This window comes from Larus michahellis, chromosome Z, assembly GCF_964199755.1.
Source record: "Larus michahellis chromosome Z, bLarMic1.1, whole genome shotgun sequence".
Taxonomy (NCBI): domain Eukaryota; kingdom Metazoa; phylum Chordata; class Aves; order Charadriiformes; family Laridae; genus Larus; species Larus michahellis.
Genome location: NC_133930.1, coordinates 40,321,042 through 40,347,742, shown reverse-complemented (window position 1 = coordinate 40,347,742; position 26,701 = coordinate 40,321,042). Strand labels below are relative to the sequence as shown.

Here is a 26,701-nt window from a genome sequence, read left to right as displayed (position 1 = left end):
GAAACCACAAAGTTTAACTACAACTGCAGAAGATATACGATTTGGAAGGTACAAAAACAGATTACCTGTTTTACAGATGACTCTCCTCTTTTCTGATAACAAGTTTTAAAAACTGCATGATTCAAGGTGAGCACAGGTTTTCTCATAGTTACTCACTGGTTACTTTTTAACACTTACCCTGGATGTTGCCACAGATTTGCATGTCTACCCTCAGGAAGCAGCTCCCTCTTGTTAAGGGGAGTAATACCTATCGCTGCTTCTAAAATAGTAATGTATTTCTTGTACCGCATCCTGCCTCACTCAAGAGTTCCACCACGCTAAGTTATCATCCGAACGCAGATGCTGCAACTGAAGTCATCTTCACTTCACTTATCTGCCTCTTCACTTATTTGAGCTGCTGCTTTTCAAAACATGCTGCAAGTTTGAAGCATAAAAATAATGCTTTTTCCCCTCTCCCAGGCTTGGAGAGTTTGCAGGAGAGAGAAACCAAAGAAAAACTCCTGCCAGATTCCCCTGAAACGTCATTGTTACATAATTCGATCTTTGAATAAGACACTAATGAAAATGATTGAAGAGACAATCACGGTTCTAAGCCTGGCCGGATAATGCACACTCTCCAATTGACTAATCCTTTGCTAAATCTCTGCTGTCTATAATCTTTCAAGTACTAATGGAGCACTAGGTAACTCCTCTTGTCAAATCCATCCACGGAATAAGAGAGAACTGCACAGAAAACTTGAGACTGTTTTAGACACTGTGACAGACAAAAATAGCTGTTGCTTCAACTTTTCTTCTCAGGACCAGAAAGCTCTATACATTGGAAGTGTTACAAGGGATTTATCTGATCTGTTCAGAAAAGGCATGGAGAAACATTTCCTTACGTGACTTGTACGGAATTAGGCAAGCTAAAGACTCCCATTATGATACCTACTACTCATTCAAATGAGCCTCACACAATGCCAGAAGCCACTTTCCATGTCAGAATTGTTCTAGCCATGAGGTAAGTAACTGTGCGTGCCAAAGACCTCAGGTACTAACTACAAAGGTGGAGACAGATGTACCTGCTGAAGTAACAGTGCTGCAGCACTTCCAGAATGTCACTATCAAATTGCAATATTGAGAGAGACGTACTTGATTGCAAAATGACTAACTAAGGAAGCGTTGTAACGCTACTTAAATACTAAGATAAGAATGTTTTATATATAATTATATGTATTATATAAACATTATGTACTTATGCAGTAATGTAGATAAAAATGTAAAAAGAACAGATGGGACAGGAATACTGAAGACTTCAGCCACAACTCCCTCTGTAAACTGCGCATTTTAGTTATTCCCTAGTATTAGTAGACATGGCTATATTTCTTTTGGGGTGACGTCATATTGCATGCTACTTATTTGGAAACTGCTAAGATAAAAACCACAAGCTTTCATTACTTCCACTGTAAGATATTCAGCTCTTAAAAACAAGATGCGTATAACCATTGCCAGGTCCTGTATTACTTACAATCCTGTGTTACCTGTATTTGGTGTTTAATATTCAGACAGATTTGTAGGTTCTGTTAACACATGCACACACTGAACTCTCTCTAGTTATTACTAAATAGTAATCTGTGGGACTGATCTTAGAAGAGCAAAATAAAATTAAGCATTTTTTAGATTCAAGGAGTACCACTACAAACAACTGTCAGAGGGAAGAATTTAGTTTTCACCTACCTAATTGCATGCTGATATGTAAGGAACATGCAGTCTGAAAATGTGATGTATTAAGAAAATTAATTAATATATTAAAACCACAGGAGTGAAATTAAGCAAAGAATTAACATCTCCAGGTCTTAACTACAACTTCAAACACCCGTATACAAAGTATTAAAAAGCTTAGGAAAGCCAAGTACTACTAGAAGTCTGCAAGCACAGCTAACATCATTAGACTTGCATGCATCCTGAGTCCTGGTAGCTTTGGCAGCTCTATTGCAAAGGCAGTACAGACTAGGAAAAGACAAGATAAGAAGTGGCAGTTTTTTAACCATTCCAGTTTTTAAGAACCTTCTGACTGCAGTAGTCCATGACAACATTCAATTTTACTTAAACACAGAAACATTTTGATAAAATCCAGTTTTTCATCAAAGTCGGTTTTGTTAGCAACATCAGTATTACCACAAGTTCTCCTAAGAAGTTTTGGTACTTCTTTCTGTGTCCTCCCTTAACGCTTTTTTTTTTTTTTAACCCTAAATTTTCCCCTTAGACATCTAAGGAACAGCTCTTAACAAAAACTTCCCAAAAGTACTTCTTAAAGCCAGTGTCCTATGCAAAGTCTAAAAAAAATTTAGTGTAGCTCTGGTCCATCTTTTGTCTCTTTGGACAAAGGCAATTAATTCTGACTAGAAAACATGCTCCACAACTACACATTGCACACAGAGAAGCCAAGCTCATGCCATAAGCACAAGTTACTCCCAAGTACTGCTTTTGGCTAAATGGTTCATGAAATCTCTGGATATCTAGAGGGAGTAAGACTGAGTCACAGTTTATCAACTTCCTTCAACTTTATTTGAAAGCAGAAACTCAGAGCTGCTCGCACATCCATTGTTTGTGAAGGATGGCTTTTGCAGAGCAAACAAAAGGTCTAAAACATACCTTCATCCATTGTTTCCTGTTGGGGAGTTATCATCCACTCCCCTTCTTCTGGCTTTGTATTTTTTCAGGAAGAATGAACACCAAGTTCTATTGGAAAGAACACAGCGCATTTTTCCTAACTGGGAACACACAAGTGAACAAACATAATCTAAGAATTAAGTTGTTAAGAAAAATATTTGTGTCAATTTCAGGAACTCATGTTCCTCAGCCATATCCAAAAAGATAACAGCAAGAAACCGCCTTGCAGTTCACCTAAAAATATTCTTTGTTTATGCACTGTAGTTGCATTCTCTGCTAACCTCCCTACGGATCCCTCGCATTAATTACTGTTTTACAAAATTTACAGTTTACAAAACAAAGAAAATCCAGTTACACGCATTTCTATCAAACTGATGTGCTGCATTGTGGCAAAGTACCAAGAGGCTTGGAGCACTTGTCATAGCCGCACTGAGCTACACTGGCTACAAGGAAAGAGGACTCTGTGGAAACTGTTAGCTTTTCTTTATCTGCTCCAAAGTCCTCTCCTATTTTCTGTGCTTCCTCAGGTGAAACACAGCCAGGGTGAGGGTGGGATGGGGGGGCGAGGGTGGGATGGGGGGGCAGTTTCAGTGTTGCAGCAGTGATTTCAACCAGACTGAAATTCTACAGATGACTTTTGCAAAAGCAGTTCTGAAGTTTGCTTATTTTCAGTCACACTGTAAAAATTGTAGACTCAATTGCAGTGGATATTTGGAAAGCAAGATACATTTCAGGGAACGGGGAAAGAATGACAGAAGCTCTTTTCTGCATTAAAGAAACATTTATGACATCAAAGCAAAAGCTTCCTTTTGCTCTAATCCTTGACAGATGAAAACAGAGTCATACTCTCTTAATTAGATGTAGAGCATACTTCATGTAAAAACTGATGACAGAAGCATGATCACATCTTCAGTCACTTCAGACCCAACTACAAAGGAGGAAACCATTGCCCAATGTAGCCACAAATTACTTTCCATCTTTGGAAAGAGACAAAATTCTTTCCTTTCTCTTCTCTCAACAAAAAAAATCTCTGTAACACCTACAGATGGAAGAATTCTCTCATGCAGAGAGCAAAGAAACAAAGGTCTTTTACTACTTGCTTGTTCTCGGGTGACAAGAATAACTACAACAGACAATTGTTCACTTCCAGAACGTACATGTGTTTTGTTTGGGCCATATAGCTAAGAAATGGCTTGAAAAACAATCAACGTTATCTGCAAAGCTTGATCTGTTGAAGCAATCTGGAGGCATCAAGGATCAGATTGGGGGTGCGAATGGTTTCATGGGAGGAGAAGAGGAGGACCCGGAAACTTCTTTCACGGAGCTTCACTGATTGCACTCCCTTTTGGCCCCTCCTTAGAGATCGTCCCTTGCCTGAGCAGTCCATATGTTCCCGGAGATTCCCAGAATCAGCTTATACAAAGTTGTGCTAAGGAGGCTAGAGACACCAGCAGTCAAATCTGCTGGCTATTAAGCAGAGCTAGATGATGAAGCAGATGTTAGAATAGAGAGAGAGAGCAAGACAGACTACACACAGCCTTGCTGTTAATAGTGCGCACAGGAGAGATTTATGGGTTTTCTCTGATGTCTAAAAAAACCCCCAAACAAACAAAACCAAAACACAAAACCAACCCCCAAAACTAACAGTGGCAAAGCAAGTAACAAATAGCTTGAATAAATATGTGAAACCTTGGTGTAAGACCAAGCCGGACATTGCCGAGTTCAGGCTCAGTTTATCAATACAATGCAGGCTGATGTCAAAGAACCAGTTTGTTATGACAGAGTAACAACTACAAAATGCTTTTGGAAAAGGTGTTATTGAGCCAATCTGAGGAAAAATCCAAAGCGGTCCAAAACATCTGAACTCATGCCTAGCTTAATGAAACATACCCACACCTAACTCAACATCCTAAATCCGGCTTTTCACATGTATATAGACCACACCCAAGATTATCAGCATACTTTTGAGAAACAAAAAGAAGTTTCTCAAAAGCAGTTCTGGATTGCTGGTGCAACAGAGAAGAAAAGACAACAGCATGGAGAGGGGAGCAGGCATTGGGAAAAATCAGAACAAAAGGGGATTTGTATTTTTCCTTGCACACTTCTTATCGGCCCTACTATCACACAGTATTTTTGTCTGTCATTTTCACATTTTCATGTGAAAATACAGCACTAGTGAGTTTCATTTTCTTCCTAGATTAGAAACCATGGTTACCTGACACTCCAACACAACACTCAGATACACAATGACAATGCTGACCTAAATTCAGGAAGACCTGGGTAGCTCGTGTTTCCTAAAAACAAAGCCCGCAGCTGATGAATACACACCAGGGTAGATGCCGTACAAGATACCAGACTAGAGCTCCCACAGCTCACTCCCATCATGCTTGGATCACAGACATCCTAAATATATTCACAACTGCAAGGGTCCTCTAATGCAGGACAGAAAGGAGTTGCCACAGTCTGCATTCTCATGTGAAACAGAAATCTACAATACTCCCTAGCGACTTTCAAAAAACAATTATCTGATTTAAAAGAAAACAAAAACCAACAACAACAAAACAACTAAAACAGAACCCAAACAGTAAGTTGCGAAATGACCTGGAGTGGTCTTCACTGCAGCACGAACCTGTTTAATTCCCATACTGCAGTCAGTACCTGTGTTAGTTATGTAATATTTAAGTAAAAAATAAGCTCAGCCCTCTACTGTTAAATGCAGGCCTGGTACAGGTAAAAAAAAAATCATTAAAGGGCAACAGAAGGCTCCAAAGACTCCAGGGACAAGAAGTAAGCACACTTTACAGGGGAGCAGACAAAAGGATATAACACAGTGCTGGTCTTTCTGAGGAAGAGAATGGGTTCAGATAACAGAGAAAAGCACCTGGTGTTTGAACAGCTCTATTTTGAGAAAAGCACCTGGAAGAGAACTCCGTATACCTGCGTACTTCTCCAGGGATTCCCAATGTGGAGTCTGGGGGCAGTCATGGGACTGAAACGAAACCTTTAGTGGTGAAAGACAACGTGCACTGGTGTGCGTATGTCAGCATGGCCATGAGAAACCGCTCATGCTTCGGTGCTGCAATCTTTCTATGTAAACTCACCATTTGAACACACTCTATATGCCCTATATCCTTATTGCCGTAAATGTTTGTTTTGCAAATAGATTGTCTCATTGTTAAGAAGTCTTCTAAAGTTCACAGAAATGCACTGCAATTTGGGATTAAGATTCACAGGCCTTACGTGGCTCATGTCAAGATGAACCATGAGATTTAATAAATTCATTTTTTCCCAGCAATGAGTACTTTCATACCTGTTTGAAAATAAGCCAGACTTCAAAATCTTTAACCTCAACAAACTGTAGCTGTACACCATGTCCGCACTTTCCTTCCCCTGTTATTAGAACGACTGGTTCCAGGATTACTACAATAGGGCAAAACTGCTGCAGCCAAGGCATGACAAAATTTACACCGTCCTTGAGAATGTAAATACTGTTATTTCAGCAATTAAGGGAGAACGGTCTTGTAACAAGAGATTTCCTTTTCCCTACAAGGAAGTTCTGGAGACAGACAATGCTGGTAACTGTTAAAACACACACACAAATGCTATCATCTAAATTTGCTCTAAGTTAAAAGCAGCTTTGAAGTAGTCCTGGGATATTAGTCCAGCCCCCAGCTGAGGATTACTATGATCCAGGAACTTTCTGATGTTAAGCATCTAGGTTTTATATAAAGGTACAACACATCCCATTTTGTGAACCATGACAGTGCTTAAACATTATTTTAATCACTAAGAAAGATTTCCTGGTTGTCCTTAGAAGACACTGAACCAGGAAAGGGAGGATTAAGCAGTCAAAAAAGTATCAGACACTTAATTACTTTGATGCTTCATTCTGAAGAGCTCTGTTGAGATTATAGTTCATGCAAAGTATTGGGACCATCCTAACCCCACTGCATAATTCACAATACTCATCTTCAGTCTCACAAAACCCCAGTGTAGTGGCACTGAGCACAGTTGCAGTTACTGATACTGTGACACAGGGCAATGCAGAAAGCAATTAAAGTTAGACACAATTTCTCCAATCCATAGGGCCTTCGCTGTGCAAAAGGAAGAGGAGTCACTACCGCTACTTGAATGCCATGTTCAGTGCATAAGATGTTTGCATATAACAGTCTGGAAGCAATTATAACAGTAAACTCACCTAAAAGTCAAATACACGCAGACAGGTTTCTCAGAAGCCTGATGAAAGCCCTCATAAGCGCTACGTTATACTAAGTATAAATCTTATTGACCATGCCTGAATGGCACACACGTGCTTACTACATGCAAAGCATTTCAAAGTCTCCTCAAGCAGCCTGATGACCTACCAGTGAATATCAATTTACGCAAGCAGACTTCCCATGCTTTCCAGCACCTGATCCTTGACACGCAGATCTCATGGATCCTGACAAGGGTCATTGCTTGGAAGAGTTTACAGGTAGATCCTTAGTCTATGAATGCTCCAGAAACAAAAGAAGTGATTTTATCAGTCGCAGCACATGTTTGTTTTTATTTCCTTTTCTCTGAGCCACAGCTGAATCACAGTCCTAAACCTTTACAATAGAACTTTGCTGAGCAAAAGAAAAGGTAAGTCATTTTAATTTGTTTCAAACCACACCGCCTTGATAATTATTACATCCAAAGGTTAAAGCAAAGCAGACATTGGTGGCTTCTGCTGGAGCACAGCTGCGGGGGGTGAGAGCTTTCAGATACTTGTCCTAGCTGTTGGATTCCACACCAGTTTACAAAGCGAAGCTAGGGAGCCGGTTGTTCAGAGACTGCAGCTGTTTTAAGCCAGCAAGCCATTAGAAAGCAACGCTGGAGGTATGAAAAGTTTTCAGATAACCAATCTGAAAGACGAGCGCAGGGCTCTTACACAAGTGTGTTCAGACAGCGTGTACTTTTTCGTTTTGGAAAAATACGCAGAGGAAACAGGTTTCAAGCAGGGGGAAAGCAAGGGCAGAGCTCCTTAATAAAGCAAGCGCGTAACACTGGTACATCAACCCTGACACTCCACGACGCAAATCCGATGTACCTGGGCTCCGGCACCGCAAACAAGGCCGATGCCAAGGCGCTTTAGGAGGGCAATCAAGCGTCTGGCTGCTGGAACCGCCTGTTCCTTTGTTTTACAGTTCCCTGTTAACTTGAAACCTCCCCTGACCCAGTTAGCCAAAGCCCGAGGCACGGCTGGAATCCACTCGGGACGTGCCAACATAAAGATGTCAGGAATTCCGTGTGCAACAAAGGCAGCCCGAAACCCCCCGCCGCCGGCAGACCCGCCCCCCCGGCGGCCAAAAAACCGGGTAAACAAACCCCTGATTCATCGGTGACATCTCCCCCGCTTCCCACGTAGTATCGCACTCTCCCGCCAAGGATTTAGCGCGGAAAAAGTCACAGAGAGCCGCTTAATCCCGTTAGGGAAAAGCCGATCCCCGGCCCCAGCCCGGCTCGCCCCAGGTGCGCGGCGGCGGCGGGGCCGGGGGGGATCCCGGCGGGGGGAGCGCAGCCCCCGCCCCGGCTCCCGCCGACACAGAAGGCGAAGCGCGCCCGAGGAGCGGAGAGGGGAGGGGTGGAAAAGCCCAAAGCACACAAAGGAGGGAGAGGGAGAAGTCGCGCAACTCATCCCCGCGGCGCGGCTCCGGGGAGCGGCGGCGCCGGTCGGGGGACGGCGGGGGCCGCACCTGCCCGAGGAAGAGGAGAGGGCGCGGCGGGGAAGCGCGGAGCCGCGGCCAGCCCAGCCCGCTCCCCGCGGGGGTACTCGCCTGCTCACGGAGGTAGCCCCGGTGCGGCGGCGGCGGCGTCCGGCAGCGGAGGTGCGGGGAGGCGGCCCGGCGCTGGGGCTGCGCGCCCTGCCCTGCCCGCCACGGGCTGACACGGCGGCGGCGAGTCCCGAGTGCGGAGCCGAGGCCGAGTTCGGATCCGCTCCCCGCCGAGTCGGGCAATTTCCTGCGGGTGCGGGCGGGGGCGGCTCCCGCCGCAGGTGCCGGCCTCGCCCCCAGGTGGGGCGGAGGGGAGGGGAGAGGAAGGCCGATGAGGGCAGGCGGCAGGACGGGGCGGGCGGCGGGCAGAGCTCTCCCTCCCCCGCCGCCCCTTCACAGGAGCGGCTCCACCAGCGGCTGCTGCCGCCTCCCCAAGTTCGGGGTGACTTCGCCCCGCTCCCCCCCGCCCCGCTCACTCACTCACTCACTCACACACACACACACACACGGCGGCGGGCGGGGGAACAGGAAATACCGGTCGCAGCCCGGTTACTCCGCGCCGCTGAGTCACCGCAGTGGGGCCGCCCCGGCCCCCGGCTTTTCTCAGCCCGTCCCGTCTCCCGGGAGCGGGGAACCCGGCTCTGCCCCCCCGCCCCGGCTCTGCCTCGGCCGCCCGGCATTGCCTGAAGCGGGATCAGAGCTGGGCGGCCGGGGCCTGGCGGGTCGGAGCCCTGTGGCCGCCGCTGCTCTCGGTGCGTGCTGTCAGCCAGCCCCGCCTCTGCGCGGGCTTTTCCCCGTTCACTTCTAGGGAACGCGGGATCGGAGCCCGTCTAACGTTTTCTAGCCGGCAGACCCCTGAAACAGCTTTGAAAACCGCGGCGCAGCGTTCCACGTACGCCTCGGAATACGCTTTTTCCCCCCCCCGCCTTTTATCACAGAGGAGCCGCCTGCAGCCCGCCACCCCCCCCCGCGGTACAGCCGGGCGCCGGCAGCTGGGCGCCACCGCCCCCCCGCGCTGGGACACCCGAGGCGAGCAGGAGGCAGAGCAGCCCCTGCCCAGGCCACAACCGGCGGCGTCACTCGGCGAGAGCCCTGCCAACGCTGTTCCCGAAACCTCGACTTGCCCAAAGGGAACCTGCTGCGGCAGGGGGTTGGACTGGGTGGTCTCCAGGGGTCCCTTCCCGCCCCTGCCGTCCTGCGGTTCTGTGAACCACCTCCACTTCAGGCTGGCATTCCGCAGGTATCGGCTTTCCGGCATCGCTCACGACCTGCAGCCGAAACGAGACAGGCAAGGCCAAACAGCCCCGACGGGATTCTTTGGAGTCGTATTTCTCCTGCGCTGTAAAGCGCTGTGTGTCACCAAGAATTCCTTATCTGCTCTCTCCGGGGCGGTTAAACCCCATCCAAACCCCTCTAACATTAAGCACTAAACTCCCCCGCTGTCACGCCTGTGAAACAGTATCTACTTACAAGTTTTCTGGTTTGTTGTTTGCTGCCGGTGGGAAAGGGCAGATGATTTTTTTTTTTCAACAGATGCTAAATATTCTGGATTCCCACAGGATGCCTAATTCAGATTGGTTTCTTCCTTCGTCAGGTGCAGATGATGTTTGTGCAGTATGCCTCATACTGAAATTAAGATAAAGAAGGCAAACAGTGTTCTTCGTGAAGGTGCTGGACTTTGGAAGGAGGCACCGAAAGAGCCTATTTTATTGACAGCAAATACGAAACTGCATTCAGACGTTGTACTGAAAAAACCTGCTTGTAGCTATAGTTAATAATTAACACACATGCGCACACCACAGCTTTCGAGTGACTGTGGCAGCCTAAAAGTACCAAACAGCAAAAATCAAGGGGAAAAAAAAAACAAAACCGGACTGATTCAGTAACTTGATGTTTTCTGTCAGCTATAGACAGGGTCAGCCATCAGCACGTAATACAATACTGCATTCAGGCAGAAGCAAGACACAAGGAGTGGAAATTTAGTCTTACTTCCAGGTATGTGTCAGATTATTTGGTTTACACTGTACTGGGTGTCTGTTTCCTTAATGAATGTTTAAAAACTTCATCTGTTAGTTCTCTAAATGTTCTCTTTTTTCTGAAGCTACTTTTGTAAAAGTGGCCTTCAGATGCTACAATGCTGTGAATAGGAGGAATACTGTTGACATATCTAATGTATTCCTCATTTTTTTTAGTAGAACAGCAGAGAACATCGACGGCTAGCAGAAGAGCCTACATCTGGAAACTAACAATGCTTACAAAATTAGTCTTTGTAATAGTGATCACTTAGCACAATTACCATGACACAAACAATTTTTAAAACAATTCAGCAAATTGGAGAGGGCAGCAACGACATTATAATGGCTTGTTTTAAACATCTATTGTTTCCTTATCTAAACTTGCCTGTTTTTAACCTGAACTCCAGAAAGTCTGTAATTAATAACTGTTTAAAAATTTTTTTTCTGCTTGTTCATAGCTGTGTTTATTCTACCCCCAGCGAAACAGCCTCTGCTGGCCATCTTTGGTAGAGGTCATGAATCTTGTCTTTGTCCTACGACTGCCAACAGTACCATTTACACAAACGACAATTTGGAACAGAGGGGCATGTTACTCCAAACAACTTTTTCTTAAGTAGGAGTTTGGGGGAAAAAAAAATCTCAATAGCAAAATGGACTGGAACATGTTTGATTGGTTACAGTTACAAATAGTGGTGTGCAGTAAATTTAAAATAACCACCCCCTAAGGGGCCACAACACGATGCAGCTTGCCCCTAGTCTTTCCTTGCCCTGCCAACGACACCAGCCCTTGGGCAAAGTTAATCTCTTCCTGATAGCTTTTGCTGCTGCCCCTCCCATGCTTCCTTTTCTATTTTGAATGTTCTTCCAGGTATTCTGGGAAGCCTCCGCCTTCCTTCCCAGGACTCCCACACATTCCAGAGCTGGTTAGCACAATCACCGGGTTCAACCATTAACCAGAAGCTAAAAGTAATCAAACACAAACCTCCCGGCGAATCCCCCCTCCCTTATTCGGCTACCACCTCTTCAGGACAGGTCTTTATCCCATTTACTGCTAAAGGACTTTGTGAATTTTAAGGAAACAGGATGATTTTATCACACGGAACAGTTTTGCAAGGAAGAGGTAACGTTTCTTAAAAATTGTCACAAGTGGAAAGGAAAATGAACAAACAACCACCAGACAAGCACTTAGGCACGTAACTCCTGTCAAACAAAGGTAGTGTCTTGTGACTAATACAGACCGCTGTAAGCTCAGCTTGACTACGTGAATCAATCAAGGCTTCCAAAGAACTCGCTGGCACACAGGAAACAATGAATTTTAGGAAGGTTAGACATGCTAGGGCTTTCAGACTATAGGCCAGAAGCAGAAAAATACAATCATCAGAAAGAGTGATTAGCTATTGGTGAAAACTCTGATGCACCTAAAAAAAACCAACACCCCCCATTTTCTCTGCTGCGTCTGAGCATCCAGTAGAGCCACAAACGCCAACACTCTTTCAAAAGTACTCTGTTTACCTTCACTGGAGATGGAGTGACTGACTTGTGGGAAAAACGCTGTCAGTAATTTGATGGTTCTTATCGATACTAACTGTGCATAGTGTGTATCAAAGGATTTTCCTTCAGCTACTTCTTTTGGCATGGGTGAAGCAAGGAACTACTGACATGATGCCAGGTGTGCAACCGTAGAACAATCTGCTTATTCAAGTAAGTTATGGAAGTAAAAAATAGCATGGAAGAGTTATTTGTTTTGGGGCAGTATGCAAAGTCTGACATTAGGATCGGAGCTCGTCCTGGATGCGATGGCTGACAGAGTCCTTGCCCTTACTTACAATTCGATGCACATATTAAAGCAAAAAATGAGTCATGTCCTATGTTTCATTTTGGACACTGAGATAAAACTCATTCTAACTTGCTGACGCTCTTTATCTTCCCGAGTAAGATTAAATCCATTTGTTAACTCGGATATCTAAAACCAGGAAATTGTTTGCATAAATAGCAGTAGCATTATGTATGAAGGGTAAGGCATGTCAAATGTGAAAACTGAAGTGCTCTTATAAAATCCACCCCCATTGGCCAAATTTTGAACAGCATCTTTCCAGTAAATGTTTTAAGAAACACAAAGAATTCAAAACAACACGCGTGTCTGTAGTCTTTCGTTTTATCATCATAGCCTGAAATCACACCTTTACATAATGAATGAAGAATTCCACATGCAACCTGGTATAAACATTTGGACGAGGTGCAAGGCAATGGAGAGTGAACCTCCAAATATGAATCAGATGCATGTTAGTGAATATGTTGCATGCACACTACCTAAGAAAATAATTTTTGGAAAAGTCAATCAGAAAAATAATTACACAAGCTGTACGTGATCAGGCAAAGGAAGAACCAGGGGGAAGTATCCTTGATTCAAATATCAGGTCATTAAGATCTATACAAATGTGTTTAAATAGCTACTTGAATTACTAGGAGACTGAGCTAAATACTATAATTTTCCATATGCTGGAAATTATTTTCAGTGTTTTAAATTCAAAATAGTAAAAAGATGTTCTATTTTTGTTAAAAAAAAAAAAAAGCATTTTTTACTCTTGTACTCATGAGACTTGGTAGTCATTGTATGTACCTCATCCAGTAGAACTGAAATTTCAGTAATTGTCGTATTTTTTATTTGGACTGAAAAACATGCAAACAGCGTGCACAGTTAACCAAGAGCTGCTTCCAGTGAAGTGTTACTCTCTAATAGTGGGAAATAGCAGGTAACAATGCCGATACTTTAAATGCAAATACTGGGCAACAATACTATATAGCTATTGTTTTTCAATAACAAAATGAATCACATCTGTAATAATTCTAGCTAGCCAGAGAATCATGCCAAACTAACCACAGGCATCAGAGGAACCAAAAAGAAAAACAGTTTGCTCTGAACATCTTTTCATACACTGATAAACTATTTATAAGAGTATGGTGCAGCTGTTTCCTCAAGAATTAGTCAACAACTTTGTGTTTCCATTTTATAGGCAATTAAAAACCACCAGTGATAATAATGCAACAGTGCAAGTATTGGAGCATTCTTCTTGCACTTCATGATTTCTTTTAAAGCTTTTTGTTTTAAGATCCAGCGTATATAATTTCTTTCATTTTCTTTTTTTAACAGCCTGAGAAAGACAGCTTCATCAGCCTAAGTATCATGCTCAATTTTAAGAAGCAATAAGGCAAAAGTTTCTGCATCAGCATGGTACCTTACTGTATCATGGTGAAAAAAGATAATCTAGGCCCACTTAAGAAATGCAGCAGAAAAAATTAAGTGCAAATTTTTGCTACCATGAAAGGATATTAATTTAGCTCAACGAAAAAAAAGAAAAGGTCAATAAAATATGTATTTTTTACTCTTTGAAGGGAGCAGAAAGGGAACAGAAAGAGAAATCCACGATAACAGAATGAAGTGTTTGCAGAGATATTGCTGCACAGTTTAAACATCACATACCAGCCTTTCCAGTTCCATATGATGCTCACAGCCACACAGACCTCTAAGTAATCTAAAGTTTAGCTCAAAAAAACCCCTAATGTGAAACAAACTAGAATTTAGAATTTGGAGAAAAGAGCAAGTTCTGCAATACTGAGAGAAAATCTCTTATTACATGCATTACACAAAATGAAATGTTTCTAACTGCCACAGTCATTTCGTTTATGACATGCTCAATTTGACTGTGATGCGTTATTCCCTGGCAATAGCCACAAATTTTAATTCAGTGCATTCACAGTACCACAACTTAGGTCGGTGCAATTCACGGGCTTTTCTTGGTTTGGGTGAATGTCTCATCAAAAGAGGTTTAGCATTTGTACGCTGGTCAGAAGTCACCAGGTGGGTCAGGCCTTACAACCAAACAAGACTACAGACAGCAGTAATCCATGACCGACTTCTGCAGTAAAAAAGGAAAAACTGCAGTAATAGGAAGGGCGACCTTGACTTCCTGTACTACATGGACACAGATTCAAGCAGTGACACAGAAACCCAAAGACTGAGCACTAGAAAAAAATATATTATTCTCATTTTTGTTGCACAACATAGTGAAATCAAGAAAAACGACAACAGAATTAAGCTCAGGTACTTCAGAATCCAAGGAAGGGCTTGGCTTGTGGTTAAAGTCTTTAAACTTCCATGAGGTAGAATATCATCAAGTATCTTCTTTCCCAGAATATATTAAGCAGGACAAATCCAGTTTAGTGTTTAATGCTGTTGAAAATTCTTTTGATAGTAGTTCATGAAGGGATACTCTGTCATGAGAATACACCCAATTCCGTCCAGTCCAGTCATAGCGCTTGGGCCCACTAGAAAAGAAAACACACACTGTGTAAGTACAGATTATTCATGGGGAGCTGCTGGAAACTTGTAATTATAATGTACCCCCGAGAGCGCCCAGGAAAAAGAACAGACAGCGTGGAGGAGGACTGGTGGGCAGTCTGGGGAAGTGGAGCAGAAAAGGCCAGATCTGCCAGGAGCTGCCAAGCCATCCAACAGATCTATCTGAAAGGTGACAAGATATATCAGTCGCTCTCAGCGGACACAAGCTCCTTCCCTTCTTTCTCTTGGCACTGTTTTCCCCAGTTCGTTCCCTTACCCTCTTCTTCCCTTGCCCATGTAATTTTCTTGCACACAAATGTGACAAGGGATATTTTTATAATGCTGAATTAATGCTATTGATTAGTTCTAGCACCAGTCACGTGCAGATATTCTAAGCACAACAGACCACAGATCATCATTCTCACTTCCTTTCTAGATGCAACAAAAGTATTTACCAGCTGAAAGCAAATACACTGGCATGTGGGAGACTTCTATTTAAAATGCTATTTTCTTCTGTGCTATTGTACAGTTGTTGGCTTGATCTTTCAGGCCTACATTAAGTATCAAGAAAGAAACCTGAACAGCTGGGTTCTATTCCAGACCTTTCTAGCCATCCAATTCTCCGCATCTGAAACAGGAGAATGACTGAAAGGCACTCACTACTGTTAACGTCAGCTAGAGAAACTGAGAAAAGAGAACAGAATGGAATGGTTGTCTGGGATAACCAGACAAGCCATCAGTGTTATCCTTGAACTTGGAGGACAAAATGCTTTGGAACTCAGACAATCTACGCACAAGGTCTGCTAGAAAACAGACTGTCCTTTTTATATCCAAGCACAACCTGCATGTTCTCTACAAACATAAACACTAATCTGAACCTCGAGTATCCTGATTTACTCACAACGTTCAAATGAAGAACCTTCCAACCACTAACCAAACTATGAGAAGTCACAAATGCAAACACAAATCAAAGTCACTTCCACTGAAATCTCACTTGCTGTATGTGAACTGGTAACTATTTGGACGAGATTACATGCTCCAGTTACTTTACTATGCATTTCTCACTCCTTTCTCTTTGCAGCGCAAGCGTATGTTTATAGTGTCCTGCACCAAGAGAACGGCAGAATGGGATGCAGCCATTCATGAAAATCGGGCTAAGACAGGCATTTAATCAACAATGACAAAGAAATGTGTAAGTTATTTGAACTGTTTTTAAATGCTATGTAGTAAGTATCAGTAACACACTTAGCATATGAAACACCTCCATAGTTCTCTGAATCTCCAAAATGCTGTACAAATATGATTTTTTAAATTTAAATTAATAATTTAAGCAAGGATCTTGTGAATTCTATAAAAGAACTGCAACGTTAAATACAAACTAAGTGTATTTCTCATGGAAAGTCTAAATACTTTTTTAAATAGTAAGAGAGAAGAACTAAAAGATCACATTAAGGTATTATTAAGAGATGCTGTGTAAGGTTGAAAAGTCTTTTTGGTCAAAGGGGCTACATGAAATTACTGCAATCACACTCCTGGCGGATTGCACCCACCCCTTCACTCCCTTTTTTTAAATTGTCAACAAGTAAAGCTTTACAAATACGAGCTTAAGTTCACTTCGCTGTGTAGATGTACGCAGTAAACAGAAGGTCAAAAAAATTCAAGAAAATGTCTCTCTCTCACATCTTAAGAATACCCCTCGGGATACATTCCTAAAGACTGAAGATTCCACATTTACTGTACTAATTTCCCAAATATAACATTCAATGCAAGTAATTGCTGGCAGTAACATTCGCTTCTTTCACTTCCTAGTATACCGCACTTAAGAAGTACATCACTCCAGATCATATAGTATTTGCTGGAGCTGCTTTCCAGAAGTTAGGAAGTAAATATACATGCAGCATCGTACTTCAGGAAATACGATAATGTTTACCATAATACCAGTTCAGGAAGCACAAAACTTATTGTTTGTAGGTGAATCATTTTTCATCACAGATGATGAAAAATATCATCAGAGACTTTTCAAGTTTATCTCTTTCCTTGTGTATTTTCAATTCACTACTGGAGCAATCAAAAAAAAAGAAAAGTTCAACATTTTCCCACAAATTCCTTATTCTGGAGATGTATATCTTAGCTAAACTACAGCTGGTTCCAAACAGATAGGAATTTGCTGAATTTTGGTTTTCATAAATAGATGAAACCTTTGTGTCAACGACACAAAAATTTTAAAGTCACCTTAAGCAGAATCAAGGTTTGGAAATTATGCTTGTTGCAAAATATAGGGAATGAATAAATTCTGACACACAGCCTGCATCTGTCTAAACAAAAAGGTATGTTAGCTTGCTAGGCCTGTGCCTTAGCAAGTCATGTACCTGTTAAGTAAATTACTTGATTAATAAAAGGATTCTGGGATAGGAGTTAGTAGGAAAAAAATTATTAACCTAGTGAGCTGTGCACCAGCCAGTACATAAGTACAGTAAAGCAAAGTCAGAATTTTCTTTAGGTAAATTTTATGTTTTTTAAAATTGTTTCTCTTAAAATCTTAAATTCCATTGTGCCTTTTTTTTTTTTTTACCCCACCACAAACCCTGCTACAGAATTCTAGTACTGCAAAACCATCCCAGGTCTCCAATCAATACATTCTTTCTGAGCAACACTCAAAGAGGTATGCCTGGCGCAGTCACTGGAAATGCTCATACTTTCCAGCTAGCTGATTCCTTCACCAGTAACGCTGACCAGCTCCCACAGTTCTTTCCCCGGATAGTGTCAGAGAATACAAGTTTTGGGGGGAGACAGCTACAGCATTTTCCCACATATCTGGCTGCCCTCCCTGCTGAAACCAACCAGGAAACCTGGAATGGCTCAAAACACAGCATTAGAGAAGGCAGAGGGAACAGCTAGCCAAGGTTCCCATAAAGTGCAGATGCTTGACAAAAACAACCAGTGGGAGGGCACATAAACATATAAGGCAGGAAATCCCACAAGCTTAAAGGGGAAGGAGCCACCCTGTTTAAATACAAAGAGAGGTTTAGATCATAACATCATCATCACTCTTTTTCCAACAGAAGCTGTGGGGGGGGGTTGTGTGTTTTTTGTTTTGTTTTGTTTTTAATCATGGCTGTTTGTTTTTGTTATGAGTAGGCTATATTCTTGTAGACAGTGGTTTTGGACTGGAACAGGGTATGAAAATTCTGTATTACACACTTCCGGGATTAATTTAGGTATGTCAGTATACTGCGCTGTGCCTCAAACCTCTGTAACAAATTATTATCAAACAGTTAGATTATATCATGTTTTGAGGATATACTGAGTAAAAGGGCTACGTCTGAAAAGGATATTAGATAGTCCGTGCCGTGCTATAAAACAGGGGAAGTACATTTCCACCCAGTCTGCAGGCATTACATAACTAACTTACATGTAACTTACCTAGTGGGTGAGGATAGCCAAATTTGACGGTTTGGTGTTTGCTTATTGATTACGTATGTTCCCATGTCTCCACCTAATTTAACTGTTAGAACTCCACTCTTAAAACACAAAGAAAATAAGTGAGAAGTTAAAAATTTGCATACTGTTACTTGGCAAGAATGACATCATCCGCAGTAGATAAACAGAAACTTACACGTCTGTATCACATTCCAAACTATTTGCCAAACAATAATAGCTTGAAAGAATAATCATTAGGTACCAAAAACTTGTGCTAATACCTAGGATAACCTACATATCTTTGATTCACTACTTAAATAATACTCTTGAGCTTTGACCTGTCATCTTGCAAGGACTGCTAGTTCATTTTGCAACGATTAAAACATCGTCCAGTAACAACTTTTTCTATTCATGCACAATGCTGAACTGGAGTGGTTCAGAGTCAAGAAGCTTTATTTGTCATTGCTAGATTTCTGAGCCATGCACTTTCACCTTTTCTTCAGGAACTCTTCTTTGCAACTTTTCTTCAGGAACTGTAAGTTTCCTAGTGAATAAACACAATTCTCTCTCCACTAATTCTGATGAAGTGCCTAGATCCTGAATCATACCTCAAAAATGTTCCACTGCTGAACTTCCTGAGGTCTGGTTTGTTTTAGTTATGCCAGCTTTAGACCATTATCCTACTGAGCATTTATTTTCTCTTTCTTACATTTCTTACACGGTTCACAATTCTCTGACATTTTCACAAGTGCATTTGAAAAGCATACGTAAGTCTGACAAAAACAATTCTGTCCTAACTTTAAGAGAACAACATCACTTGGACTAGAGTTAACCTACAGATTACCTGAATTATGCTAATTAAAAAGGGTATCTCTACAGAATAAAGTTTGATGATTCAGGTAATAGCTAATTATATTTCATCTACAGTTTCTCACATACTTCATGCTCTACAGCACAATAAAACTTCTTTAAGGGAATCATACTTTTCATGCTTTAGTCAGAAGATATCACTAGAGCTACTATCATTGCTAGGGCTATTTGCTGTGTATAAACACTTACTGCGGGGCAAACAATACTTTCATTTATGAGTACCTACTACTTGCAAACTTACTCTGCAGCAAAGGCAGCAGCTTAGAGCTTCCTTTCCTGACAAAGTAACTCAGTGTTACTGGTTTCTGACATATCTCAAGGATAATCAGCCATGAAATGATACTCTCAAGGTCTGGTTTTTATACCTTAGTTCCCATGCTGTTTCTGTGCTTGATAAGCCATTTGTATCTATGATCAATAAAATAAAAATAAAAGGCTCCCATGGGTAATATGGCCATCAGGTTGTCCTGCCAGTTATGTTAATTGGATATTGGTTTAGTGCAAAGGACAACCAGCGGTCTTAGATCTGTAGAGATACAGCAGAATAAGCGCAGGTTGGGGGATTAAGCCTGAACAGTGGTACAAAGGTTCCACTACTCTTCTACGTGCTCTTTAGTGCCCCATTAAATATTCACCATGATGTTATTCTGTATGCTACAGAAACACTATAAGTAAATAGGTTTCCAAAGAGTTAACAAAAAACTTATACTATTGCTTACATTATGTGTCAGCTGTTGGAGAGTGTTGTTGCTCTGTTGCTCTGCAATTAAATAAAGGTTAACTTCTAATGCTGTGTTTAAAACGTCTTCCCATACATTTTGCAATACTTCTGAAATACTAGAAAATACAACTTGAGTTTTTAAGAACTTAAATTGCAAGATATTTTTACCATATTTTAAGGAACACTACTGTATGTGTTTTGTACTACTGGATGAATTTTTGTTAGCTCCTGGTAACAAGAATATTCTTCGAAAGAGATTTTTTTTTTTCCCTGGACACAAAGATATAAACTGCGTGAAGAAATCAAGTTCACAATTTTTAGGCATAACAGACCTTTATCACGTTCGCCACCTTGTGGCTGGCTATAGCACTAGCCTTGTTTGTTCAGAATTAGCTTTGGTAAACTTGGGACTGTTTAATTTTTTACTCTTAACAGAAAGGACAACGTATTATGATGTCATCATACAGCCTATGCAACAAAAGAGTGCTAGTGAAAATTAAGATGGACGTAAGAATAATTCCTTTTGAGCATCACAATGAGTCAATGTCAAACACAATCCACTATACAGTGGCTGGAGATAAAATTCTGGCATAAGATGCCTCATCACCTTCGCGTAATGAAGAGTCTAAGAATATTAAAGAGGTAAATTATAATTTTTTTGCTAATTTTTATCCTAAGCTCAAAAAACATGCAGCAGTGAAAGACCTGTGTTGCAGATGTCAGTGTAGGGAGAAACTGCACTCTCCTCCAAGTCATGCAGAGGGCTGTAACTTACAAAACCACTTCAGGAATTGTATATAAAACTAATAAATTCGCAATATCAACAGAATGGACATTTTTAAACTGAGTCTGTCACTCCTGTAAAGGAATGTGAGTGGCTGACCTGTTACAGGCTCCAATTATCAGGCTAGCAACCACCCAATGTCTCCTGTGACAGTAGCCTTCTCGGCATGTATGCTCTGCACTTTTGCAACCACCTGTCCAAACATGGCATCCTCTTGTTGCCTCTCTCCACCACAGGCTATCATCAGTAATGCCAGGACAGATGTACTCTACCAGGTCAAGGCAGATGCCACTTCTCAGTATTCAGGGCGATCAAAGAAACTGCTCTACCAGTTACATGTGATGTACATGTACTGTGCCACATAGGCCTCTCATCATATTCACCGGGAGGGAAGTGACTCTATGCATGTTTAGAAAAATGTACAGACCACCGTGAAATCAGAAGCCAGTTTCTGTCTCCTCTTGTGCTCATTTATTATTCCATATTACGTCTTTCTCCATACACTAAACATTTTAAATCTTCGAATCATATAACAGCATTATTACTTTTTACCAGAATAGTTGCTCCAGCCAGTATAAACAGGTATATTTTAACAATAAAGCTGTAAAAACTCATTGTATTTTAATTGTTGGCACTAAGGTGACTGATTTAAAACTCTGCTTCAAAGAAAAAAAATATCTACAATAATTACAGTGGTAATAGAGTGTTTAAAACATACCCCTAAAGAGACATCATAATCTTCTGGGGTAAAAGGCTTATCAGTCAGGTCCTCAAAGAAATCTGCTAAGGAATCCAATGTTTCTTCAGCCAGTTTTTCATAAGTGGTCTCATCTAAAGAGCTATAAATGACATACAAGCCCATAAATTAGGAGGAAAACCACGGAAGACAGTATTTTCCCTATAATAAAAACATACCAAGCCCATGCCCTTGGATTAAACAGTAACTGTGAAATGATCATATAAAACAAGATCATATAAAAAAAGTCATTTTTCTTAAGGCAATGTAGGTAACAATCCACCTTATAAATGGAGGTGGAATTTTGAAATTTTGGTAGCAGACATCTCTCAACTGAGGACTATGTACTTCTTTCCTCAGACAAACTGACCCCTGTGTACTAAGTGGACAGAGTTAGATTTCAAAATACGGCATTTTCATGAAAGGACTTTGTGCAAGAATTACTTAGTTTTGAGCTCTATGAGAGTAGAACTCTATGAGACAAGCATCTGCTGTTCAGAAGCATTCATTTGATTCTAAGACTGTAGCTATAAGCAGTTTAGAAACATCAATATCACATGCCAGGTCTACGTACAGCATTTCACTTGTCAGCTGGAATTACCAACACATCCCAGTAATTATACATTATTTGAAGTGTGCTTATGAACTAATACATACAAATACCACCTTCTTCAGAGAGTCTCAAAGCACCCTTGTAGCCATTATGTAAGGCTTACAGCACTTGTAAGACTAGCTTCTGTTACCCACCTACACACTCAGTTAAAAGACGACACTGATATGGATGGAAAAACTTAGGTGATTTAGTTTCTCTTGGTTAATTAAACTGATCTAGAGTTTGTTCCCACTAACTTTTTCTACTTATTTAAAGAAGGTATCTCCAGCAACAGACAATTCAGTGAAATCATTTCAGTTTTTGCTAATGGGTATAGCAACACAACAGTTACTATGAACTATGGTGACTCAATATCTGCCAACCAATGATATAGAACATAATTTTTTTCAAAAGTTTCTTGCTAGCCTGTTACTGAAATACACTCTAAGTCACTTACGCAAGGGACACCATAGAAACACCTACGGGCGTGGAGAACGGAAAGCGTTAGGATTAGGCAGGATTCATGTACTGGTTCAGAGTGCAGTTCAGGTACTTAATGGTAAGAGCCATTTTAGACATCTGCAGAATCCTTCATTGGGCCTCCAACTGCTGCATCAGAAGGGGAGAAGTCTCTGACAGGTGCTGTGTCACATCCTCTCAGCGCAAACGGAAATTTCATGTACTTTGACATACACAAAACGGTGCTAGACACCTACGTTTAGGTACATGAATTATTTGCTAATTGACTTCCCAAATTCACCCAAAATGCCTTTTGCTAAAACTGTGCTTTGCCTTTACATCATCAGATCAACATTACATTAGTTTGATATTCTTACCATGTTTACAAAGTATTTTGAAATGCAGAGATGATATTTTCGTATATCTCAAAATACAATTTACCTTGTGTCGTTCAGAGTTCCTGCATTTCTTAAATTCATGAACTGAATAGTGCTGCTCTTCACCTCTGACACACATTGTAATTGCTGTTGAAAGCGTAAGTAAAATGGAATTACAAGTTAAAACATGAAGAATTATAAATGATACATTTGTAACACAAATTAAATAGATCCTTGAAGACCCCTCCGTCCCCCCCAAGTAAAAATATTCATATTCTATATCACAGAGATAACACGGAAAGAATTGTGCAGCTCTAATCCTTGGATGACTGAGGCAGTCTAGAATATCCTTGCCTTCTGATACGAACTACTGAAAAAAAAAAAAAAGAGAGGCCAAGATGTTCACAAGTATCCACTACTCTGATGCTTCATTATCAACACCTTGTGTCCCTCTATTAGAAGCCATGAATATATTCAACTGAAATAAACAGAAGCCCTGAATCCTCCTTACTTACAAAAGAGCTAACATCACACTTCACATTCCAGACCTCTTCTATAAAACAAGCTGTTTCATTTCTAATTTCTCTTCCGTTTAGAAAAAAAAAGAAAGCTTAAAGAATCCAAATAAAAATTACGGAAAAGCTGTATAAACATACTGGCAGTAGCAGACAAGACAGCAAAATAGGCAACCCCTTTGAGGGGAAGCCATACATCAGCATGGATAAAAATACAGTTGATCCCCTAGTCTAACAGAGAAGCACTTATGCTCTCCACCAAGAAAGAAAGAGAGCATGCCTGCCATTTTCTTCTTAACCTGGGCTATGAAGGGTGTATTTCCAGATGCACAGTAAGATAGCATTCTTGGCTGCTTTTTGTTTACTTGCCCAAGGTCTTGAGAACTAACAGAGTTGAAAAGCAAGTGACATTTAAAAAGGAACTATGACAGCCCTCCTTCAAGCACACACGAGAGCAAAACACGGGAACATCCCTCTGCGTATGGTTTGACATCTGTCCTCCAGCGCTACAGACACACTGGTCTGTCAGTCCAAAGCCATGACACGGACATAAGGAACTGCAAACTCCCTGCTGATACAGGCTGACAAAATACATACTGATGCTGACAGGTTTTTGCCTTGTACCCTTTAGCATTTCTTTAATACACGCTTGGGATCAAAAGCTACGAGGCCGCAGCTCCGCTGGGGTTCTGGCCAGGCCGCGAGGCGGTAACCCCACCGCCGCGCTCACGCTACGTTTATGGCTTGGGGATGCCGAGGCGGTGCCCGCACAAGCCGTGCCGCCCTCCCCACGCCGAACCCCGCGCTCAGGCCGCCGGCGCCAGCTCCTCCAGCGAACAGCTCTGGGGTACGGCAAAGGCCGGGGCAGCCCTCGCTGCTGCCCTTCCCGCCGCGCCAGGGCTGGGACCCACCGCGGCCGCCGGCCCGCGCGTTCGCGCTCACGAAGGGCCGCGCCGCGCCCCGGCCGGGGCAGCCACCGCCACCGGAGCACCGCGCTCGGCCCGCCGTCCTTCCGCCCGCCTCAGGGGGGGCACGGCGGGGGAGGGGCTTTCCCCCGGCCGCAGCGGGACGACGCGCCCCGCCGCCGGCCGGCCCGCGGGGAGGCCCGGCTGCCCCACCGCCGACTGAGGGCACGCCGCCAGCCGCCCCCCAGGAGCCCGGCCCGAGGTCGCCCCCCCTCAACTTCCCGGCGGCGCAGGTCGCGCCTCGCCGCCCGCCTCAGGCTTACCGTCTGGCCCCGGCCGGCGGCCGGTGTCCCCGCCAGCGGGGTGCCCGGAGGGCCTCCGCTCCGCCGCCGCACCGCCGCCGCTCGCCGAGCGGCCCGCACCGCACCGGCCGCCCCCAACCTCCACATGCCGCCGCTCCTGGCTACGGAAGCGGCCGGGGAGGAGCCAGCCCGCCGCGAACGGCAGCGGCGAACCAGGGGCGACGCGGTCGCTACCGCCCTCCGCCGGCGCCGCTGGGAGCAGCGGAATGCCGGGCCGGGCCGGTGGCGGAAGACCGGGGCCGGGGGCAGGTAGGGCGCGGAGCAGTCCCCGCTGGAACCGGGCGGAGGAGGGAGGCGCAGGCGGGGCGCGTCCTTCCCGAGCCTCGGCGGGTCAGGGGCTGGCGAGGGTTCTGTGAGGGGCCGTGCGCGCCCTTCGCCCGTGTCCGACGAGGCGTCGCGGCGGCCGGGGTGTTGCTGCTGAGAGAACAAGGCCTCGCCGGCGCCGAGCGCCGTCTCTCTCCAGCACGGGCCTTGTCCAGGAGGCGGCAGTTCCCCGTCGGCCCAGCAGAGGGGCCCCACCGCTCAGCACGAACGTCGCGGCTCCTGGTGGCCTGCTCAGGCTTTTATTTTATTTTTGGACGTAGGAGAATTTGTGGGTCTCGAATCCGGGTGGTACCATGAAAACAAGTCGCCGCGACGGCCGCTTGGTGCCGTGGACCCCTCCTGCCGTGCCCCTTCCCCTCGGCTGCTGTTCTCACACCGGGCATTAATTGCTCGTGGGTGCATCGCCGCAGGGGCCTGTTCAAGGCAAAGAGGCCTTGCTGGGTAGATTGACCAGGAGCTGGAGCCTGGAAAGGACAGAAATTACAGGCAGCGCTACCCACCCCCCTTCACCGCTTAAAAAAAAAAAAAAAAAAAAGCCCACAGTTCAAAGGAAAAATGCTATTTATTTCTACCTTGCAAGGATTGTAACATCCAGGCAGTTCCTCCATGCCACAGGTGCTGACAGCAGTCTAACTTCAGCAGCCTCAGCTAGACAAAGCAAAATACTTTGAAATTGAAAGTAGCAGTAACTGCAGTCGTTTCCTAAGCTGCATGGTTAAGAATCCACTTCGTGTATTTGTGCTGTTCTACAGTTCCTGTCCTCTTCTCTGGAAAATTTTCAAAGTACAGTATCTACAGCTTGTCCAGACCTAAGCAGTAACAGAGAGGGGTTCCCCCTTTCTTGACAATTTAGGAGAAGAACTGCAGGACACACTGGCAGTACGGAGTGGGAGCAATGGGGCACAGACCAGGGCTTGTATATTGGGTTCAAGCTTTACAACAGGCCACTTGGACAATGGATTTACACCCCAAAACCGGCTGCAATTCACTCAAAAAACCTGTTGAGATTCCAATTCCCATTAACTGCAGTTAATTAATTCCAGGTAACTGCACTGATGTGAGCAACTAATATGGACCACTTGAGATGACATTCACTGGTTTGTCCAGGAGCTATTTGGCTGTGTGAATACTGGAGTTAATGTCCATGGAAAAGTACATTAACACAGAATATCGCGTCCACCCAGGGACACATTCTAGGACAGTATTTTCTGGCAGCAGGTATTCTGATCCATCACCTCCTGTAGGTAAAATGTTACTCTGGGCCAGTAAAGGGAAAATAAAGCACATCATCTGTCACACGATGTATGTTTGATAGAACTTCTGATGATGTGCTTCAAAAAGCAGTGAAGAAAGAGAAGGGAATTTATGTATGTGACTGGTCAAGTTCCTACTGAGTTATTTATATGCCAGTGATACTGTATTATTAATGATATGTGAAGATGACAAGAGTCTCAGCTAGACATCTTTTATTGTTACTTAAACTGAAAAAAGAAAATAGGCTTACCAGGGAAATGAGAGATAAGAAGTAATTCTCATGAAAACATTTCTTAAAAAAAAAAATAATTTCTGTGGGAACACAGACATTTCACTTCACATCCTTCCATAGGACAGGACTGAAAGATGCAACAGTTGCAAATAAAATCATAAATATGTAAAGCATACATGTATTAAGAAGCTCACCAATTTTACATTTCTAAAGCTCTCACTCAGGTAAGCAGCTGGCATCTTGCAATGCTTTGGGGAGTAAGCTGTCAAGTTTCTTGCCAAGATTTGTATTATTTTTTTCTTTAAGATGAAATTATTTTCTACCACAAGGGACAAAAGCCCAGACAAGTCGTTTGTGCAAATTTCAACTGAGACTTTGACAGTTAAGAGTTCTCTGTAGCAAACCATAT

At 43.2% G+C, this 26,701-nt stretch overlaps 2 protein-coding genes across 5 annotated transcripts in view; both read right to left on the bottom strand.

Moving 5' to 3' along the window:
* Positions 1 to 9,288, bottom strand: part of TJP2 (tight junction protein 2) — a 68,839-nt gene extending 59,551 nt beyond the window's left edge. Inside the window, exons 1-2 of one of the 4 annotated variants that reach the window (XM_074570945.1) lie at positions 7,017 to 7,070; positions 2,635 to 2,721 (exon numbers count right to left, since the gene is read on the bottom strand). The gene's annotated coding sequence lies outside the window, so the exon portion shown is untranslated. Of the gene's footprint in view, positions 1 to 2,634; positions 2,722 to 7,016; positions 7,294 to 7,723; positions 7,874 to 8,450 lie in introns of those variants that run through there. The other 3 variants (XM_074570941.1, XM_074570944.1, XM_074570943.1) reach the window with 3 other exon arrangements.
* Positions 9,289 to 12,962: 3,674 nt separating this feature from the next.
* FXN (frataxin) lies at positions 12,963 to 24,940 on the bottom strand. The gene is made up of 5 exons (XM_074570950.1): positions 24,444 to 24,940; positions 22,765 to 22,847; positions 21,255 to 21,375; positions 18,165 to 18,262; positions 12,963 to 14,728 (listed from the first exon to the last, which is right to left on the bottom strand). Exons 1-5 carry the CDS (start codon positions 24,567 to 24,569, stop codon positions 14,575 to 14,577), a joined length of 582 nt encoding a protein of 193 aa, XP_074427051.1. The 5' UTR covers positions 24,570 to 24,940; the 3' UTR covers positions 12,963 to 14,574.
* Between the last annotated feature and the right edge of the window lie 1,761 nt (positions 24,941 to 26,701).

Coding starts and splice junctions, on each gene's coding strand:
- FXN (XM_074570950.1), bottom strand. CDS start 24,569: ATGTGGAGGTTGGGGGCGGCCGGTGCGGTGCGGGCCGCTCGGCGAGCG. Junction 22,848..24,443: donor CCGCCGGCCGGGGCCAGACG/GTAAGCCTGAGG, acceptor CGCTTTCAACAG/CAATTACAATGTGTGTCAGA. Junction 18,263..21,254: donor ATTATGATGTCTCTTTAGGG/GTATGTTTTAAA, acceptor TTGTGTTTTAAG/AGTGGAGTTCTAACAGTTAA.